We start from the raw sequence: 19,548 nt of genomic DNA, 5'->3' as shown, positions 1-19,548 counted from the left end.
ATCCCTGAGCTGAGCTCACCAGCCTCCTTTCACCTTGGGGCTGGGCAAGGCCTGAACTGCCCCCTATGTTAGGTTGGTGCCCCAAGGGTTTGCCATGCCCCCAACACACTTTGTCTCTGAGGAAGGGTCACTCGGGCCCCTGCTGTCTTGTCATCCAGCCAAGCCCCATGCCCAGCAATCCAGTTGTAACGATGCTGGTTCTGGCAGGACCCCACGGACAGTGCCAATTCAGGACAAAAAGAAAAGGAGTACTTGTGGCACCTTAGAGACTAACCAATTTATTTGAGCATGAGCTTTCGTGAGCTACAGCTCACTTCATCGGATCGCTTTTGATCCGATGAAGTGAGCTGTAGCTCACGAAAGCTCATGCTCAAATAAATTGGTTAGTCTCTAAGGTGCCACAAGTACTCCTTTTCTTTTTGCGAATACAGACTAACACGGCTGTTACTCTAAATTCAGGACAAGCTGCTTAAAGCAAGGCAGTTACAGCCCAAGGCTGGGGTTTCTGTGCACCCCAAGGCAAACCAAACCAGCCAAACAGAGAGGACTTTGGTCTCACCCCACTAACTAACCACAAGTCACACAAGCAATTCCCTTAGACACCCCAGTTTCCCAGTATCCCCACCAGTGCCACTCATTATGGGGACAGATGGTTATGAAAACCAAATACCCCAGTAAACAGGTTCTCTCGATCCCAAAGGACCAAGCCCCAGACCCAGGTCAATATACCAATCAGATCTTACCCACAAGTCACGCTGTTGCCAATCCTTCAGAATCTAAAATCTAAAGATTTATTCATAAAAGGAAAAAGATAGAGATGAGAGCTAGAATGGGTTAAATGGAATCAATGACACACAGTGATGGCCAAGTTCTTGGTTCAGGCTTGCAGCAGTGATGGAATAAATGGCAGGTTCAAATCCCGTCTCTGGAGAACATCCCCAGCTGGGAGGGGTCCTTCAGTCCTTGGGTCAAAGCTTCCGTGTAGCAAAGTCCCTCCAGAGGTCAGAAGCAGGACTGAAGACCGGATGGAGGAGCTGTCGCAGCTTTTTATAGTCTCTTGCCATGTGGTCTCTTTCTTTGTCCCAAAGACAAGGTGCCCATCCCATGGCCTGGAAACACCTCAGAGTTCTGTCCGTAGGCAGGTCCCTGCACACCTGGCTGAGTCCCCAGGCGTGTCTCCCTTCTCGCAATGGGTCAGTTGTGTCGCTGATGGTCCTTCATGGGCCACCCAGCAGGCTAGGCAGAGCCAACACCAACTTGTCTGGGGTGTCACCCAGAAGCAGAGCACAAGTTTGAAATACAGATGGTGTAGAGCCAATATTCATAACTTCAACTACAAAATGATAGGTTTTAGAGTAGCAGCCGTGTTAGTCTGTATCTGCAAAAAGAAAAGGAGGACTTGTGGCACCTTAGAGACTAACAAATTTATTTGAGCATGAGCTTTCGTGAACTACAGCTCACTTCATCAGAATGATACCCACATACAGACAGGATAATCATAACCTTGTCTGAGACACCTTATTTGACCCCCTTTGTACAAGATTTGGTGCCACTACAGGACCTTGGTTGCAACCATGTTCTATATGGTCCCAGTTCAAGTCAATAACGTGACACCAGTTAATTCACAAACAACACACTAGGGCCTGGTTCCCTGGACACAGCAGGAGCACGCAGGCAGTTCCCTTACTAGTCCCACGTCTGCTCCTCCTGCCAGCCCTAAGCCTCAGGAGCACTGTCTGCTCCCTCTCTGGTCCATGCTCACCACTGCTTCTCTCGCTGCCTGCTCCTTTCTCTGGGCTTGCTGACAACCAGACATAACAGCTGCACCAATCAATGCCCCAGACCCTGTGTGACAATCAATTCCCAGAGAATTCCCTCAGCCACAAGGCTTACCTCTGGGTCTGGCCTTGCCAGTACCTTGGGTAGTGGCTTTCTTTTGTTTCAGCTCTCACAACACAACAGAGCATTTAATTGTCCCTTAATTTTGCCTGAGTGAAGGGTGGTTAGCACACTTCGTAACATTAACCAGATCTGTTGCTCCTGGCTGCCACCTTCCAGCACAACTGTAGGGTCCGTGCAAGGGCTATGGGGGTTGGTCCCAGGAGAGAGCAGTGTGGGGTGATATAGGGGTCTCAGGGATGGACCCAGCGCACAGACCTAGACCCCTGGGCCCCTCCCTGCCTGGCACAGAGTCCTGCCCTGCCCACGGCCCTGGCTGATGGGGTCCCGGGAAGAACCATGACTGAGTCCACTCCTTGGCCCCCTCCTTTTCCCAGAGCCTTGGGTCAGTCTGCTCCCTGCCGCCCCTCCCGAGCCATGGGTCAGTACGTTCGCTGCCCCTCCTCCTCAGAGCCATGGGTCAGTCTGTTCCCTGCCCCGCTCCCCTCCCCATTGCCAAGGGTCAGTCCATTCCCAGAGCCGTGGGTCAGTCCGTTCCGTGCCCCGCTCCCCAGAGCCATAGGTCAATCTGCTCCCTGCCCCGCTCCCCTCCCCAGAGCCATGGGTCAGTCCGTTCGCTGCCCCCCCTCCCAGAGCCATGGGTCAGTCCGTTCCCTGCCCCGCTCCCCTCCCAGAGCCATGGGTCAGTCCGTTCCCCGCCCCAGAGCCATGGGTCAGTCCGCTCCGTGCCCCCCCTCCCAGAGCCATGGGTCAGTCCGTTCGCTGCCCCCCCACCGAGAGCCATGGGTCAGTCCGCTCCGTGCCCCCCCTCCCAGAGCCATGGGTCAGTCCGTTCGCTGCCCCCCCACCGAGAGCCATGGGTCAGTCCGTTCCCTGTCCCTCCTCCCAGAGCCATGGGTCAGTCCGTTCGCTGCCCCCCCTCCCCAGAGCCATGGGTCAGTCCGTTCCCTGTCCCCCCCTCCCCAGAGCCATGGGTCAGTCCGTTCCCTGTCCCCCCCTCCCCAGAGCCATGGGTCAGTCTGCTCCGTGCCCCCCCTCCCCAGAGCCATGGGTCAGTCCGCTCCGTGCCCCCCCTCCCCAGAGCCATGGGTCAGTCCGTTCGCTGCCCCCCCACCGAGAGCCATGGGTCAGTCCGTTCCCTGTCCCCCCCTCCCCAGAGCCATGGGTCAGTCCGTTCCCTGTCCCCCCCTCCCCAGAGCCATGGGTCAGTCTGCTCCGTGCCCCCCCTCCCCAGAGCCATGGGTCAGTCCGCTCCCCGCCCAGGCCCCTGCTGGCGGGGTGGGGCATTGCGGGGCGCGGCTGGGGGCGGGGCCAGCCTGGGCTCGTGGCCGCTCGCGCGCTGGGGGGAGCTGGCTGGGTTCCCCGCCCCCGTGTGCGTCACTTCCGCAAGGGGCGGGCGCGCGCGCGCGCAGCAGCGGGGCCCAGCGCAGCGTCGGGGGTCCGGGTCGGGAGCGCGCCCGGCTCGCAGCTGCCGCCTGCGGCCATGTCGGGCTCGGTCAGCCCCGCCCGCGGCTCGGGCAGCCCCGCCCTGGCAAGTACCGGGCCCCGCCCCTCCCCCCGCCGCCCCGGCCCCCCCCGGCCCCGTCCCTCCCCCCGCCGCGCGAGCCCCCCCCGGCCCCGCCCCGCGCGAGTCCCCCGCGGCTCCGTTCCCCGCCCCCACCGCCTCCCGGGCCTCTCCTGCCCCGTCCCCATGCGCCGCGGGGCGGGGCGTTGCGGGGCGCCCGGGGGCGGCGGGGGGTTGCGGGGCGCCCGGGGGCCGGAGGCGGGGCGTTGCGGGGCGCCGCGGGGCGGGGGGGTTGCGGGGCGCCCGGGGGCGGCGGGGCGCCGCGGGGCGGGGGGGTTGCGGGGCGCCCGGGGGCTGCGGGCGGGGGGCGCCGCGGGGCGGGGGGTTGCGGGGCGCCCGGGGGCTGCGGGCGGGGGGCGCCGCGGGGCGGGGGGTTGCGGGGCGCCCGGGGGCCGGAGGCGGGGCGTTGCGGGGCGCCCGGGGGCTGCGGGGCGGGGGCCAGGGGCATTGTTGGGGTCGGGGTTGCCCAGTCCTGTCCGGCCCCGGCCCCATTCTCCCTTTTCTCTCCCAGCGGCGAGCTCAGCCGTTCACAGGCCCCCAAGCTCTGGGGTCCGCGGGCCCGGGGGCCAGGAGCGTGGCCTGTCCGAGGGACTCTGCCCCCTGCCTGGGGTGCTGCAGGCGGGTGCTACGCCCCAGAGTGAGCTTGGGGGGGAGACTTGTCCCGGAGCTGTCTGGACGCTGCTGGGGGAAGGGGCAATAGGGCAGCCCCTCAAGTACCCTCCAGCCTGCAGGCCAGGACGCCAGGCTGCCCCCGGCGTGGGATGGCGTTTGGGGCTTGGGCCGTGGCTCTTCCACGGCCCCTGGAGCTGTGTGAATGCACAGCCACCCCGCCCCCAGCCAGCGGCTCGCTGGAGCGCCCCCGGCTGGGTAGGCCGGGGCTGGAGTGGGGGGGGTGAATATGAACGGAAAGGAAGCGATCTGTGGGGCAGCTCCTGGCTCCTCCGCCTCTCCCACCGGGGCTGTGTGGGGCTGCTCGGGTGCAGCAGGAGTCCATGGGGCGTCTCTGAGCCCTCCATGCCCTTGCAGGCCCCGTGCCAGGCAGGCTCAGAGGACGAGGCTCTGGAGGAGGAGCTGATGGATGGCAACGGGTCCCGCCCCTGGACCCCGCAGGAGAAGGCCCTGCACGAAGCTCGGCTCAAGGCCAAGGCCAAGCGACGCCTGCGGCGCACCTCATCCCGGGACTCCACCCGGGAGCCGGCCCCCGAGGGGGGGGAGCCCAGCCCTGACCCCAGCAGCCCCAAGGGCAAGACCAACGACAGGAAGTCACGCATGGGCAAGGGCCGTGGGCTCCCCAAGAAAGGTGAGATACAGCTGCCCGGTACAGCGCCCCCGGCTCCTACTGCTGCCATGGGGCACACCGCTGCCTCACAGTGCAGGCTCCCTGATCCCCCCTGCTGCCCCGCCCTGCATCCCCCTGGCCCCTCCTGCTGCCTTGGGGCACAAGCCTGCCCCATGGTGCAGCCTGTGGCCCCCCTGGCTGTCACATAGTGCACACACCCTGCAGCTCCTCCTGCTGCTGCTGCCATAGGGCATCGCAGCAGTGCAGCCCCTGCTGCCTCCCACTGCCCCAAAGACACAGGGATCCTCCCCTTTACCTCTCTCAATCCCCATGCAGGCCCCTGCTCTTCCTTTGCTGCGTGGGAGCCACTCCTGCCACATGCTGTGGGTTTGCTGGGCCCCACTGAACTCACTACACTTGTGACACAGTCATGCCCGGGCTGGGAGCCTGTGGTGAACCACTGCTGCTCTGATGCTGAGCTTTTCCCTGGGCGGGGGGTGCTGAGCAGTGCTACCCTTGCCCAGAGCCCCCCGGTCCCTTTTCTCTCGTGGGCAGAGCTGAGCTGGTGCCTGGCTGGGATGCTGTGGCCCAGGGGGGTGCCTGACCCAGTGTGTCTCCTGCAGGTGGTGCTGGGGGCAAGGGTGTGTGGGGTGCACCTGGCCTGGTGTACGGGTACCAGGAGCCTGACGCTCGGGACCCCAACTACGACGAGTCATCTCAGGTATGTTCTTAAGGGCAGTGTGGCAGAGTCCCGGGCCTCTTCCTCCCTCCGCCTGGAGCCCAGGGTCACAGAACTCAGGCTGTAGAAAGTAGAACCCCAGTACCCATCCACCCGGGCACTCCTGCCCCTGGCCTGTGTACCTGCCCCCACTCAGCCATGCCAGCCACTCTCTCTGCCCCCTCTCCATGCCTCATGGACTGGTGCTTGTGTGGGTGGGGCCTGTCCAAGTGTGGGTGCCGTCGGCCATGAGCCCCTCTGCCCCTCTTTGCAGGGCCACACGGTCTATGCCACGGTGAGGCCGGAGCTGGAGGAGGGGGAGCTGGAGAAGAACGTGCATCCCATGGTGCTGGAGTACTTTGAGCATGGGGACACCCTCGAGGTGATGGTGAGTCTGGGGAGTCCCTCTGCCCCCCCTTCCCCCGCAGGCTTTTGGGCTGGGAGGGTTTCAGGGGCCACCTCCATGTGGCTAGGCCCGGGAGCCCCTGCAATGCCAGGGGAGGGCGCTGGAAGCGGCTGAGGAAGGAGGCTGGAGGGGGGCTGGCTGACGCGCTGTGCTGGGTGTAGGAACTGCTGAAGGAGCTGAACCTGGGCACCAGGAAGCACGCTGTCCCCTCGCTGGCCGTGGCACTGGCGCTGGAGGGCAAGGCCAGCCACCGGGAGCTGACTTCCCGCCTGCTCTCTGACCTCGTGGGCAAGGTCATGACCTCGGAGGATATCGCCAGGGCCTTTGACAAGATGCTCAAGGACCTGCCTGACCTCATCCTGGACACTCCTGAGGCTCCACAGGTGGGGGCGGGACAGGGAAGGGAATGCCCCGGGGGAGACATGGGCGGGGGGAGTTGGCTGGGGGGCAGGGCCAGGAATGCCCTGGGGGGGCAGGAATGGCAGGGGGGGGCAGGAGCTGGCTGCGGGGGTTGGGAATGCCTAGGGTGGGAGCTGGCTAGGGTGGGGGCGGGACTGGGAATGCCTGGGGGGGGCATGGGAAGGGGTGGGAGCTGGTTGGGGGCAGGACTGGGAATGCCCTTGGGAGGGTGGGGAAAGGACCGGGAATGCCCTGGGGAGCATGGGAAGGGGTGGGAGCTGGTTGCGGGTGGGGCTGGGAATGCCATGGTGGTCAGGAGCTGGCAGGGACTGACCCCCAGCAAGCTGAGGGGGCGCTGGAGTTGGGTGGGGGCTCTAGGGCCTGGCCTTGCCAGGCGGAGAAGGTGCTGTGTCAGGTCCCTGGGTGGCATCTGCCCCCTGACCCCACACTCGCCTCTCTGCAGATGCTGGGTCAGTTCATTGCCCGTGCCGTGGCTGACCATGCGCTGCCCCTGGACTTCCTGGACCGCTACAAGGGGCGTGTGGACTGTGAGCATGCCCGGTAAGAGTCCCCTTCCCCCCCACCCCACCCACCCTCGGTCAGAGCGCCCCTGCCCTGGCACCAGCCTGGTCTGCTCTGCCTCCAGCCGGCAGCTGGTATCATCTCTGGGGAGAGCCCCCTGCCTCTCACCTGTCTCCTCCTTGCAGGGCTGCCCTGGACCGTGCCGCAGTTCTGCTCCGGATCAAGCGGGACGTGAACCGATTGGACAATGTGTGGGGAGTGGGGGGCGGCCAGAGGCCTGTGAAGCATCTCATCAGAGAGGTGAGCTGGCTTGGCCCCAGGGCTGCACGGGGCCTGGGCGGGCACCTGCCCGTCCCTGTGCTGAGCCCTTGGTGCCTCTCCCTGCAGATGAGCCTGCTGCTGCACGAGTACCTGCTGTCTGGGGAGGTGTCAGAGGCAGAGCACTGCCTGCGGGAGCTGGAGGTCCCTCACTTCCATCACGAGCTGGTCTATGAGGTAGGGTGCAGGCTTGGCCTGGGGGGGCCTGTCCCTGGGGTGTCTGTTGGGGGCTGTGCTGTGATCGCCAGCCTGGGGGGGCAGTCCCTGTGGCACCCGTGGTGGCTGCTGCGGCCTGGCCGTGGGAGCTGTGCTCGCTACCTGGATCCTGGCGGGTGTCCCTGATGCCGGCAGTACCTGGTGCTGACGCCCCCTCCCCCACCCCCGCAGGCTGTCGTGATGGTGCTGGAGTCCACAGGCGAGACTCCCGTCGTTATGATGGTAAAACTGCTCAAGGTGCTGTGGGAGACTGGCCTGGTGACCCTGGACCAGATGAACCGGGTGAGTGCCAGAGCTGGGACAGGAGCCGGGGCAAGGAGCTGGGCTGGTGCCATGCATAGGGAGGGGAGCCAGCCGTGAAGTCTGGGCAGACTGGCCAGCTGCAGCAGAGGGTGAGGAGGGCCTGGGCCAGGGACCTTTGTGGGGGCACATTCAGCCTCTAGGATTGACGGCAGCACAGGCTGCTGCTCCTAGCCCAGGGAGCGAGGTCTCCATGGGGCATCGTGGCCCCGCCCTGCTCTGCCCCAGCATCTCTGGCTCTGATCCCAGTTCGCCTGATCCCCAGGGCTTTCAGCGAGTCTATGACGAGCTCGGAGACATCAGCCTGGATGTGCCCCTCGCTCACCGTATCCTGGAGCGGCTGGTGGATCTCTGCTTCGAGGAGGGAGTCATCACCAAGCAGCTGAGAGACACTTGCCCGGCTAGGTACCTGCAGCATGGGGGTCAGGATTGAGGAGTGCTGGTAGAACTGTAGGGGAGCCCAGGGCTGGGATAGAAGGAACCTGTGGGTTGGAGGTGGGGGGAAGCCCGGTGCTGGGATAGCTGCGGATCAGGAATGAGGGGCGCTAACAGAGCTGTTGGAGGGGGGGTGGGGGGTGAAGAGCCCAGGGCTGGGGTAGCAGGGGCTGCAGGTTGGGATTGAGGGGTACTGGCACAGCTGTGTGTGTGGAAAGCCCAGGGCTGGGCTGGGCTGTATGGGGCCTGGCTCACTGACGTTCATGTCTTTCCTCTCTCCAAGGGGCCGGAAGCGATTTGTGAGCGAGGGTGACGGGGGGCAGATCAAGCAGTAACGGACCGTCTCGTCCCCCCCAGCCCAACAGTCCCCTGGAGGTGATTGATATCCCCCAGCCCTGGAGCTCGTCCTTGTCTGTCTCCAGCTGGGAACGGCACCAGGGAACCACCCCTCGCCAGCTCCCAGAGGGGGCAGTGCAGAGGCTGTGATGGATCTTGGGGAGGGGGGGGGGAGGGAAGGGAAGTAAGGTGGGGTCAAGGAGCAGGGAGGGTCTGGTGGGCTGATCTCCCAGCTGGGACTATGCTGGAGGTGGAATGCGGGGCTAGGCACAGCTGCAGGACTCTCGCCCCCTCCACTTCCCTGCAGCCCCAGCTGGGAGATGCCCCTCCCTAGCCTAGTGGGGCTGCGTGTCTTAACAACCATCCTGTGTCTGTGTCCCACCCAAGCTTGGCTCCCCTTGGCTCCATGCAGTGGGGTTAACAGTGGGCACCCCCCTCACCAGCCTCCTATGCTGGCTAGTTCAGGAAAGGGCCTGGTGCTTACTCTACCCTGGGGGCTTTGGGATTCCTTCCTTCCCCACAATGGAGTCACTGAGGTCACCTAGTGTGTCAGTCCAGCTGGGGGGCCCTGGTGGCACAGGTCTGACTGTAACGCCAGCTGCAGCGTGCTCCCTGGCGCCCCCCCTTTCCACATCAGGGCATGGCAGGGAGCCCAGGGCTTGGCCTGCAGAATGGGCTGGGTAAGACCAGCCTGTCTTAGGGGAAAGCAGCGTATCCTTACTCTGCCCCGGGGGACGGAGTTGGGGGCTTGCCAGAGACATGCCCAGGCCTCTGCCTTGTGCTGGGCACCCAGCCACACAGGACAAGCTGCTTCCTTGCATCTTACGCCAAGGGCCAGGAACAATCTTCAGAGCAAAGGATTCTGGGTCACACCAATCAGCTTGCCTCATGGGCAGTGACACAGGTAAGGGGGCCACACCCTCCTCCCCACATCTCAGCTCTGCTCCTCTTCTAAGCAGAGATCCACCCGGGGACCCACATAAGGACTGCCCCAGAGGCCAGACTCAGCTCTGCCCCTAAGGTAATCAGCTGGGCATTACCCACAATCCACTGCCCTGTACTTACTTTACTACCCTACAGTGACTCATCACAGTGCACCAACCACCGGTAGGGGCTGCATGCAGAAGCACCGGGCGTGAGAGCTGGAGTGAGGGGTTCTGCCTGGCCTAAGGGAGCCCAGTTGACGAAGGGCAGGTATTTGAACGGTGTGGAGCTGGGGAGCCTGTAGGACTAGGGTGGCTGGGGGTATCTCAGGGAGGTGATGGGCTTGGCCTCATCTCCCAGGGCAGGGGCCTTAAACCCCAGCGCTTGAGCAAGGTGGGACCTGTGGGGCCACTCCAGCTGTGCCTTCCAGCACCCTGAGGAGGCTGTTGTCCCCTGGTAGGCCCCACTGTTGGGCTGGGGAGCAGCAGGGAGGCAGCAGCTGGGTGCTGAGGTGCCCCAGCAGTGGATGGCCCTCCCTGGCTTGAGCAGGGGAAAGGGGCAGCGCTGAGGCATAAACAGAATAAAGATGTGTCCAGAGGAACTGCTGGCCCGGACTGGGTTTGTCCTCCACTCTGGGTGCTATGGGGGGGGGAAGCTTGATCCTAATGTAGGTAGGGGGGAGCTTGACGGCCCGCGGCTAGTGGGGCAGCCCCAAGGCCGGGGCTCAGCTAGCGTGTCCCAGCTTTTGCAGAGGCTCTGGGCATGAGGTTTGACACCTGAGAGCTGCAGGCAACAGGGCCTGAGTCAAGGCCCAGGGCACCCTGTGTTCCAGCAGGGTCTGAAAGGGACCCTGGTGCTCCCTGGGCCTGAGCCCCCCGGGCCGGCCCCCACTCACACCCCGGGCCCGAGCCCCCGAGAGCCCCATTGGCCGCTCCCACCCCCAGCCTGAGCCCCCCCTGGGCCGGCCCAGCCCGAGCCCCCGAGAGCCCCATTGGCCGCCCCCAGCCTGAGCCCCCCTGGGCCAGCCCAAGCCCCCGAGAGCCCCATTGGCCACCTGCCCCCAGCCTGAGCCCCCCCCTGGGCCGGCCCCCCCCTGCCCCCAAGAGCCCCATTGGCCGCCCCCCCCCAGTCCAAGCCCCCAGGCCAGCCCCCCTCTCAGCCCGAGCCCCCGAGAGCCCCATTGGCTGAGCCCCCCGGGCCAGCCCCCCTCTCACCCCCAGCCCAAGCCCCCGGGCCAGCCCCCCTCCCACCCCCGGCCTGAGCCCCCCCTGGGCCAGCCCGAGCCCCCGAGAGCCCCATTGGCCGCCCCCACCCTGAGCCCCCCTGGGCCGGCCCCCCCCCGCCCCCAAGAGCCCCATTGGCCGCCTGTCCCCAGCCTGAGCCCCCCCTGGGCCAGCCCGAGCACCCGAGAGCCCCATTGGCCGCCCCCAGCCTGAGCCCCCCTGGGCCAGCCCGAGCCCCCGAGAGCCCCGTTGGCCACCTGCCCCCAGCCTGAGCCCCCCCCTGGGCTGGCCCCCCCCTGCCCCCAAGAGCCCCATTGGCCGCCCCCCCCCAGTCCAAGCCCCCGGGCCAGCCCCCCTCTCACCCCCAGCCCGAGCCCCCGAGAGCCCCATTGGCTGAGCCCCCCGGGCCAGCCCCCCTCTCACCCCCAGCCCAAGCCCCCGGGCCAGCCCCCCTCCCACCCCCGGCCTGAGCCCCTCCTGGGCCAGTGCAGCCCGATCCCCCGAGAGCCCCATTGGCCGCCCCCAGCCTGAGCCCCCCTGGGCCGGCCCCCCCCTGCCCCCAAGAGCCCCATTGGCCGCCCGCCCCCAGCCTGAGCCCCCCCTGGGCCAGCCCGAGCCCCCGAGAGCCCCATTGGCCGCCCCCGGGCCAGCCCCCCTCCCACCCCCGGCCTGAACCCCCCCCCCGGGCCAGCCCCCCTCCCACCCCCGGCCCGAGCCCCCGAGAGCCCCATTGGCCGCCCCCCCCCGGCCTGAGCGCGGGTTGGGTCTGGGCGAAGCGCTCGGCCTCTCGCTGGCCCGGCGGGGCACCGAGCTGCACCCGGCCCCGGCCCCCCTCCCGCTCCGGGGGCGGCCTGGCTGTGCCCTCTGCGCTGGGGAGCGAGCGTGGACTACAGCCCCCGGCATGCAGCGCGGCAGGGCTCCCCGCCACGTGCTATTTGGACTACGGCGGCCGCTGCGCACTGGGAGCTGTCGTGTCTCTCCGGGCTCCGCGCGGGGCATGCCGGGAGATGCGGTGACGGGGCCTTCAGCCCTTCCAGCCGCGCGCCCCTGAGGACGGTGACGTTCAAGTGCCGCGCGAGCGAGTGCCATCAGCGAGCGTCGCTGGGGGCGTCATCGCGGGGGCGGGGCCCGGCGGCTGGCGTGGCGGGAGCTGACAGGCTCGGGGGCGGGGCCTGGGGAATCTGGTTCGGCGGGCTTGGGGGCGGCGCCCGGCAGCGTGGCGGCAGTGGGCGGGGCCGAGCGGGGGCGGGGCCGGGGGCGGGGCTTGGCGGCCTGGCGGAGTCACTCGGTGGCGTGGCGGGAGCTGACAGGGGCGGGGCCTGGGGAATCTGGTTCGGCAGGCTTGGGGGCGGGGCCCAGCAGCGTGGCGGCAGGGGGCGTGGCCAGGAGAGCGGGAGGGGCGGGGCCAGGCGGCCGGGGCGGGGCTTGTCGGGGGCGGGGCCGGGCGGAGGCACGCGGGGCGGGGCCAGGCGGGCGGGGCGGGGGCGGGGCTTGTCGGCGCCGCTCGGTCGGTGGCTGGCGCGGCGCGGCGCGGCGCGGCGGGGGCATGGCCCGGGAGCGCAGGCGGCGCGGCGCGGCGGCCGGGCGCGGGGCGGAGAAGGGCGGGCGGGGCCCGCAGGCGGCGCGGCGGGAGCGCGGGGCCCCGGCGGGGCCGGCCCGGGCCTGCGCGCTGCTGGCGCTGCTGGGGCTGGCGCTGGGCGCCGCCGGCCTGGCCTACGGGCTCTACGGGCGCTGGCGGCTGGGCCGCCGCGTGGTCACCCCGCACCCGGCGCCGCGCGTCCTGCCCGCCGGCAGCAGCGGCCCCCGCGCCGCGCCCGAGCGCTTCTGGGGCTCCTACCGCCCGCACGTCTACTTCGGCATGCGGCCCCGCAGCCCGCGGCCGCCCGTGGCAGGTAGGGGCCGGGCCGGGGCTCCCCGCGGGGCGGGGCGCGGCGGCCCCCGCCCGGTCTCAGCCTCCCCCTCTCTCCCCTAGGCCTCATGTGGCTGCGGCAGGCGGCGGAGGCCCGGCTGCGCCACACGTGCGAGCAGAGCGACGGGCTGCCCGGCTACGGCTGGCTGCTGCACGACGGGCTGCGCTTCGGGGCGCAGGAGATCCGCGACCGGGGCCTCACGCTGCGCACCGAGTTCGTCAAGCGGCCGGGCGGGGAGCACGGCGGGGACTGGAGCTGGCGGGTCACGGCCAGGCCGGAGGTGGGGCCGCGGGAATGAAGAGCCTTGCCCGGGTCCCCAAGCGAGTCGGTGACGGAGCTGCTGGGAATGGAACCCAGGAGTCCTGGGCGTCCCCCTCCCCCCGAGTCTCTACTGTCACCATCCGGCCACGTGTCCGCCCAGAGCTGGGAGTCCGGACCCCGGGGTGCTTCGTGCTGGCCCTTTCCCTGGTCCAGCGGAGCGGTGCCTGGCCCGGGCCGTGGGGACTCCCTGCTTTCAGCCCCGTGTTTTCCCGATTGATTGGCGCACCGGGCCCCTTGTGTTTTGTGGCGGTTCCTCTCCTGCCCGGTCGCTGTCCCCGGAGAGCGTGGAGGGCTCCTACTGTGGGTGGCTTCTCGTGGTTGCCTGTGGCTGCGTAGGGGGGCCTGGCGGCTGCAGGGGCTGAGCGATGCGCAGCGTCCGTCTCCCTCTCCCTCTTTGCAGAGTGCGGGCGAGCAGAGCCCCCTCCTCTCCCTGCTCTTCTACGTGGCCACAGACGGGCAGGGGACGCTGCAGCCGCACGTGGAGGACACGCGGTTGGTGTCCGTGACCGGGACGTCCGAGGAACTCGGCCGTTTCAACATCACCTTCCACAAGCCCACCACAGAGACTGGGGAAGCCCTCAGATATGCCAGGTATCTTGGGGGGGCTCAGAGCCGGGCGGGAAGCTCCGGGCTGCTTGGGGACCAGGCTTTCCTAGGCGCGGGCGCTGTGGGGAGCGGGGCAGCAGCTCCGACGGGGGGCGTTCCTGGCTTCCCCTGGCCCTGGCCCTGGCCCTGACCCATCCTCTCCTGCAGCTATAACCACCTGGAGGCCAGGAGCCCCGGGCTGCACCGCCTGACAGACGTGGTGAAGAGCAGCCTGAGCAACCGCTTTGTTTACGCGGCGCCCGGCGAGGCCAAGCGCCGCTACTTCGCTGTGGACACGGACCGGGCGCTGCCAGGGGAGCCGGGGCAGGCTCCCCACAGCCACCTGCTGCTGCACCAGGTGACGCTGACGCTGCCCTGCCGCGTGGAGGTGACCTTCGAGTCCGGCAGCTTTGCCGAGCGCCCCGGCTCGCTGGTGGGGGCGGCCCTGAGCCAAGAGCTGGCTGGGCACGTGGCCGCCTTCGAGCAGCGCTTCGAGGAGACCTTCTCCCTGGCCCGCAAGGGCTTCCCGCCCCAGCAGCGGCGCTTTGCCCAGGCTGCCCTCAGCAACATGCTGGGCGGGATGGGCTACTTCCACGGGAGCTCCGTCGTGCAGTCCGCGCACAGCCAGCACCCGCTGCCCTACCCCGAGGGCCCCCTCTTCACCGCCGTGCCCTCCCGCTCCTTCTTCCCCCGCGGCTTCCTCTGGGACGAGGGCTTCCACCAGCTGCTGCTGGCGCGCTGGGACCCGGCCCTGAGCCGCGAGGTCATCGCCCACTGGCTGGACCTGATGAACGCGGAGGGCTGGATCCCGCGGGAGCAGATCCTGGACGACGAGGCGCGCGCCAAGGTGCCCCCCGAGTTCATCCTGCAGCACAGCGAGGCCGCCAACCCGCCCACCCTCTTCCTGGCGCTGCGGCAGCTGCTGAGGGAGCCGGGCCAGGGCCCCGCCGAGCTCTCCTACCTGCGGAGCCTCTTCCCCCGCCTGCACACGTGGTACGAGTGGTACAACACCACGCAGGCAGGGCCGCTGCCCTACACCTTCCGCTGGCGGGGCCGGGACCAGGACACCGACCTCTTCCTCAACCCCAAGACGCTGACCTCGGGGCTGGACGACTACCCTCGGGCCTCGCACCCCTCGCCGGCCGAGCGCCACCTGGACCTGCGCTGCTGGATGGCCCTGGCCTCGGGAGTCATGGCCCAGGTGGCCGAGCGGCTGGGCGAGCCGGCGGCCGAGTACCGGCGCATGGAGCAGGTGCTGAGGGACAACGCCCTGCTGGAGCAGCAGCACTGGGCCGCGCAGCTGGGCATGTTCGCCGACTACGGCAACCACAGCCAGGCCGTGGGGCTGGAGCGCGAGAAGGTGGTGCTGGGGCCTGGGCAGCCCCGCCACCAGGTCCCGACCCCACGGCTGGTGCGGGTGGTCCGCAAGCCCCCCCAGTTGCAGTTCGTGGGGGCCCTGGGCTACGTCAGCCTCTTCCCCTTCCTGCTGCAGCTGCTGCGGCCCGACTCGCCCCGCCTGGGCAGCATCCTGGGGGACATGCGCAGCGAGCAGAAGCTCTGGACCCCCTACGGCCTCCGCTCGCTTGCCCGCACCAGCCCCCTCTACATGAAACACAACACGGAGCACGACCCCCCCTACTGGAGGGGGCCCATCTGGATCAACATGAACTACCTGGCCGTGGGGGCGCTGCACCATTACGCCAGCCTGGAGGGGCCCTACCAGCAGCAGGCAGCTGCGCTCTACCAAGAGCTGCGCGCCAACCTCATTGCCAACCTGCACCGCCAGTACCGGGAGAGCGGCTACCTGTGGGAGCAGTACAGCGACAGCACGGGCAAGGGCCAGGGCTGCTACCCCTTCACAGGCTGGTCTGCCCTGGTGGTGCTCGTGATGGCCGAGGAGTATTAGGGGCCAGGCTGGGACGGGGGTCCCAGCTACCAGCAGGAGGGCAAAGGCAGCCGCCTCTGGGCTGAGCACTAGCATGCGGCGTCGGGGGGTGCCCAGGGCTGCCGGCTGTGAGTGGGGCGCTGGGTTTGCCGCATTACTGGGTTACCACACGCTGCCCTGGCCTTTGCCCCTGCTAGTCTTTCTCAGGTGTTTTAATACGAATGTTCAAGGCTGGAGGGGTGAGGGGTCTCTGCACCTTCCTGCCCACCCCTGGCTGGAGGGGTGAGCGGTCTTTTTTTTTTGTTTTTTAAAAAAGAATAAAGCTGCGTAGCTTTACCCTCTTCTGGCTGCTGCCATCTTTGGGAATCAGCAGCTGGGGGTGGGGTGGACACAGCCAGCCATGGGGCACTCGGGGGAGGGGGCAGGTCACACAGGGCGGCTTGCGGGGCTAGAAGGGGGAAAGGGGCCTGTCGCGTTTAGGGGCACGGCTGCCACTGTTCCTGCATCTAGGGCTACACTGGGGCCTGGCAAGCCACGTTGGCGGGAGGTCGCAAGGAGCAGAGGCCCAGAAGGGGGGTCTCTCTTGTGCAGCAGGGAGCCCCCATCAAAATCCTGGGGGCATGTTGAAGGCCCATGGTGCTGCTCCACCGCTGGTGACAGACAGCCTGGCCTGTGGGGGGAAATCCAGCAGCCTCCTTCCCACAGCTGTGAGCCCTCCAGCCAGAAGAAACCACTACTCCCCTCCCCAGCGTGGGCCCCAGGGCCTGTTCTGTACCACAGCCCTGCAGCACCTGCCGCGCTCCCCTCCTTGGCTCAGGGGCTGTACCTTTGAACAGTCCTCCTAGCCTGGCAGGTGGGGTGGGACCCTCCAGGCACTCGGCCTGTCTGCTGCAGCATCCCTGGCCCTGCCCTCAGCTCCTCCAGGCAGGGAGCCAGCGGAGGGTTGTTCCTCCTCAGCCTGTCACCACTACCGCAACGTGTGTGCACGTGGGGGGGACACACACACACACACACGCAAGCAGCATCAGGCCCAAGCTAAGGCAGCAGTGTCCCTTCCCCCCCACAAGAAAGCACCCCCTTGTTTTCAAGCCCTGCAGTGACTCTGCTGTCCCTGGAGCACTGGCTGCCCTGCAATGGCCCTTTCACAGTGGTAGCTGGACTCCCTCCCCCTGGCTGCCCTGGCCCCACTCCCCCAGGCAGAGAGGACACCCCCACACACACACAGCTTAGAGCCCAAGCAGCAGGGTGAGGGTTTGCCTCTCCCCCCTCCCCCTGGCAGACTCTCACAGGCTGTAATTCCACATCTCTTTAATAATGAGAACTACTTTCCCCCCGAGCACAGACCCGCAGGCTGGGAGCAGAGCTGAGTGTGGCAGGCAGCCCCCAGCCCAGGCCAGTCAGTTGCCCGCCCCCACCCCTCAAGCACCAGGTTGCCCTGGGGAAGGCCTGCTAGCTGCCCCAGGCTCCCCAAGAGCAGCACTTGGGGAGGGGGAGGGGGTGCTGGGCAGGAATAATCTGATTCGTGCAAGTCCACAGAAATCCAGTCCCCGTGGGAACTCTACAGGGAGGGGAAGGACCCGGCCAGGGGCATGTGCCCTGGCAGGGCAGCGCTACACATGGTACCCAACAAATGACAGCAGCACGCAGAGTGAGGGACGCACATCGTCTACAGAGAGTCAGTTCGGGGGAATACGCTCTCCCCAGGGGCTCCATGCCAACAGAGTCCACACCCCAGGGAGGGGTCAGTCAGCCACATGGTGCTGGTGCCAATTGTCCCAGAGCCAGCACACAGCCCAAGCAGAGCTGGGCGTGGGGGACCCCACACTGCAGAGCCAGGGGCTGCCTGCCAGGGAGGGGAAGCCCACCCAGGGTGCTGGTGAGCATGGAGCCCCAACACTCCCCGTCACAATGGCTCAGGAGAGGGAAGGGCCCAGAGGCAGCTGCCCTGGCCCCAGCTCCACCCTCGCTGCCTGGCATGAGGCGGCCAGGGGCCCCAAGGAACAGCCTCTCAGCCTCACGCAGGTCTACACACCCCACACCAGAGGGCAGGATGCCCAGGCAGCCCACCAAACAGGGTAAGGGCATGGGACAGAGTCAGCCAGCAGGCAGGGGCCAGAGCAGCAGCTCAGCCGCCTCGGCCAGGAGCACAGAGGTGGGGGCTGATGGGAAGGGCCGCTCCAGCACCATGGAGGTTACGGGGAGGGGAGCTGGGGTCACAGGACAGGAAGCGGGGAGCTGCTGTCTGGGGCAGCCCTGGCCACAGGGTCAGCACCCAGCTCAGGGCTCAGACAGGCAGGGCAGGCGAGCCGGGCTCCTCACTGCCCCCATCGCTTTGGAGCCCACAGAGACTCTTGCGCTCCGAGAGCTGGGGGGACTCAGGCCCCACCTTGCTGAGCAGGTGCGTCTCCTCCTCACTGTCCTCCCCGCCCTCCTCCTCCTGGCAGCGCCCCACCTCAATACCCGAATCGCCCGTCAGGCGCCGGTGCCGGAAGTGCTCACTGCTGTCCCCCTGGGCCGCGCCCTCCTCCTCCCCCACGCACTCCTCCTCCTCCTCCTCGATGTCTGAGCAGCGGTGGTAGTCGGCCTCGAAGAAATCCACGCTGGAGGAGAAGAGGGTCTGCTTGGTTGGGGCCTCGCAGGGGGCCGGCTCCTCGGGCAGCTCCCAGCTGGCGCCCGTGCTGCTGCTGCCGCCTTCCTCGCTGGGCGTGCTGGCCTGGCTGCGCTCCGTCTCCTCCGTGATCTGCACCGACAGTGACGTGCTGCTGGGCGAGGTGAGGCAGCTCGACTCGCACGAGCAGCTGGTGAAGTTCTCCGAGCTGGGAGACAGGGTCAGGGGACTGGAGCCCAGGCGGCTATGCGGCCCGCCCAGCTGGGCCAGGATGGTGCTGTAGGGGGGAGGAGGGGTGCTGGGACGGTGAGCCACCTCCTCGTAGGCGGGCAGCTTAAAGGAAGCCAGCATCCCTGGAGGGGAGAGAGTCACCAGAGAACCCAAAGGGGGCCAGCCACAACCACGGTCCTCCCCGCAGCAACCAGCCTGCTTCCCACCCTGTGAGCCCAGCTCACCTCCAGGCCTTGGAGCTGCCCTTCCTGTCAGCCCCCAGTTGAGTGCTCCTGGCATTGCCCCCTCTGCCCCAGACAACCTGCCCCACAGAAACTGCCCCCCCATTGCATGTGCCCACCAGGCCACACCCTTCCCCACCACCCTCACCCCACAAGCTACTGCTCTCATTGTGCTCCCTGGGCTGGCCGCCCCCTTGGGTCCAGCACCACGCCAGAGATTTCACACCTGAGCTGGTGAGGAAGCAGCCTCAGACCAGGGTGCTCCCCGCCCCAGTTCCATATAGCCCCAGTGGAAGATCTGGTCCCATGCACTACTTTCCAGCAACAGCAGGGTAGGACCTAGACTGGCTTTCCAGCTCAGGGATCTGAGAGCCCCAGCAGGGCAAGCATGGCCCTGCCTGGGTGGGGATGGCCAGCGCCACACACACAGGGCCAGACTGCCCGAGCTGAGCTCCCACCCCAGCCCAGCGATCAGCGGGAGAAGAGCAGAGGCTGTGGGCACTCACTGAGATCCATCATGGAGGTGGGGTAGTTGCAGGCACCGTGGTAGGCGATGAGGTTGATCTCACGCTGCCGCTGCTGCTGCTGCAGGCGCAGTTTGGCCCGGCGGTGCCGGTAGGCGCAGCAGCAGCTGAAGAGGATGAGAATAGTCCAAAGGAGCCAGAACCCTACAGACAGGAGAACTCTTGAGAACAACCCTCCTCCAGGAGCCACCTTCCTGTCCACAGCAGCCCCAGCACCTCCTGCTGGGAGAGGCTGGGACTGGAGCAGCCAGGAGCTCCCCCCAATCACTACCCCGGCTCTGCTCCCTACAGCGCCCCTTGCTGGGCCGGGCCAGGCCAGGAGCAGCCAGGAGCTCCCCACCAATCAGTGCCCCGGTCCTGCTCCCACAGCACTCCCTGCTGGGCCAGGCCAGAGCTGGGAGCAGCTGGGAGCTCCCCCCCACAGCCAGCACCCCAGCCCTGCTCTCTGCCAGAAGAGGCGGAGAATAACTCCCATTTGGGAGGATTTAGTTGGGGATCGGTCCTGCTTTGAGCAGGGGGTTGGACTAGAACCTCTTGAGGTCCCTTCTAACCCTGAGCTTCTCCGATTCTATAAATAAGGATCCCTCAGAGGCAGGTGCTGGCCCCAACCTTCAGCAGCCTAGTGCCGCGCCATCTCCTCCCCACTCACACCACAGCTCGTAGTAGTAGGTGCAGCATCTAGTCTCTCCACAGCAGTGGCCAGTCTCACACTCTGAGATAGCGC

The 19,548-nt window shown here is 67.1% G+C and overlaps 3 protein-coding genes across 5 annotated transcripts in view; 2 read left to right on the top strand and 1 right to left on the bottom strand.

Annotated features, from left to right (window-relative positions):
* Positions 1–3,290: 3,290 nt before the first annotated feature.
* Positions 3,291–9,917, top strand: LOC140910942 (programmed cell death protein 4-like). Of its 2 annotated transcripts, none has more exons than XM_073343133.1 (11): positions 3,291–3,430; positions 4,490–4,763; positions 5,366–5,463; positions 5,735–5,848; positions 6,028–6,249; positions 6,729–6,826; positions 6,973–7,087; positions 7,175–7,282; positions 7,493–7,603; positions 7,887–8,026; positions 8,340–9,917. In XM_073343133.1, exons 1-11 carry the CDS (start codon positions 3,383–3,385, stop codon positions 8,389–8,391), a joined length of 1,380 nt encoding a protein of 459 aa, XP_073199234.1. In that variant the 5' UTR covers positions 3,291–3,382; the 3' UTR covers positions 8,392–9,917. The 2 variants fall into 2 exon arrangements, with proteins under 2 accessions (XP_073199234.1, XP_073199235.1); XM_073343134.1 differs by lacking the exon at positions 3,291–3,430 and adding an exon at positions 3,898–4,100.
* A 2,108-nt stretch (positions 9,918–12,025) lies between these two features.
* On the top strand, positions 12,026–15,576 carry MOGS (mannosyl-oligosaccharide glucosidase). Of its 2 annotated transcripts, none has more exons than XM_073343131.1 (4): positions 12,026–12,046; positions 12,512–12,729; positions 13,171–13,361; positions 13,524–15,576. In XM_073343131.1, the coding sequence occupies exons 2-4, from the start codon at positions 12,517–12,519 to the stop codon at positions 15,259–15,261; spliced, it is 2,142 nt and encodes a 713-aa protein (XP_073199232.1). In that variant the 5' UTR covers positions 12,026–12,046; positions 12,512–12,516; the 3' UTR covers positions 15,262–15,576. The 2 variants fall into 2 exon arrangements, with proteins under 2 accessions (XP_073199232.1, XP_073199231.1); XM_073343130.1 differs by lacking the exon at positions 12,026–12,046 and adding an exon at positions 12,062–12,431.
* A 955-nt stretch (positions 15,577–16,531) lies between these two features.
* WBP1 (WW domain binding protein 1) overlaps positions 16,532–19,548 on the bottom strand; it is a 3,223-nt gene continuing 206 nt past the window's right edge. The window contains exons 2-4 of the mRNA XM_073343212.1: positions 19,474–19,536; positions 18,807–18,968; positions 16,532–18,201 (exon numbers count right to left, since the gene is read on the bottom strand). Of these exons, the coding sequence (XP_073199313.1) occupies positions 17,525–18,201; positions 18,807–18,968; positions 19,474–19,536 (902 nt within the window). The 3' untranslated portion in view covers positions 16,532–17,524. The remainder of the gene's footprint in view (positions 18,202–18,806; positions 18,969–19,473; positions 19,537–19,548) is intronic.

Source organism: Lepidochelys kempii, chromosome 4, assembly GCF_965140265.1.
Source record: "Lepidochelys kempii isolate rLepKem1 chromosome 4, rLepKem1.hap2, whole genome shotgun sequence".
NCBI classification, from domain to species: domain Eukaryota; kingdom Metazoa; phylum Chordata; order Testudines; family Cheloniidae; genus Lepidochelys; species Lepidochelys kempii.
This window is presented reverse-complemented; position numbering and strand designations above follow the sequence as displayed.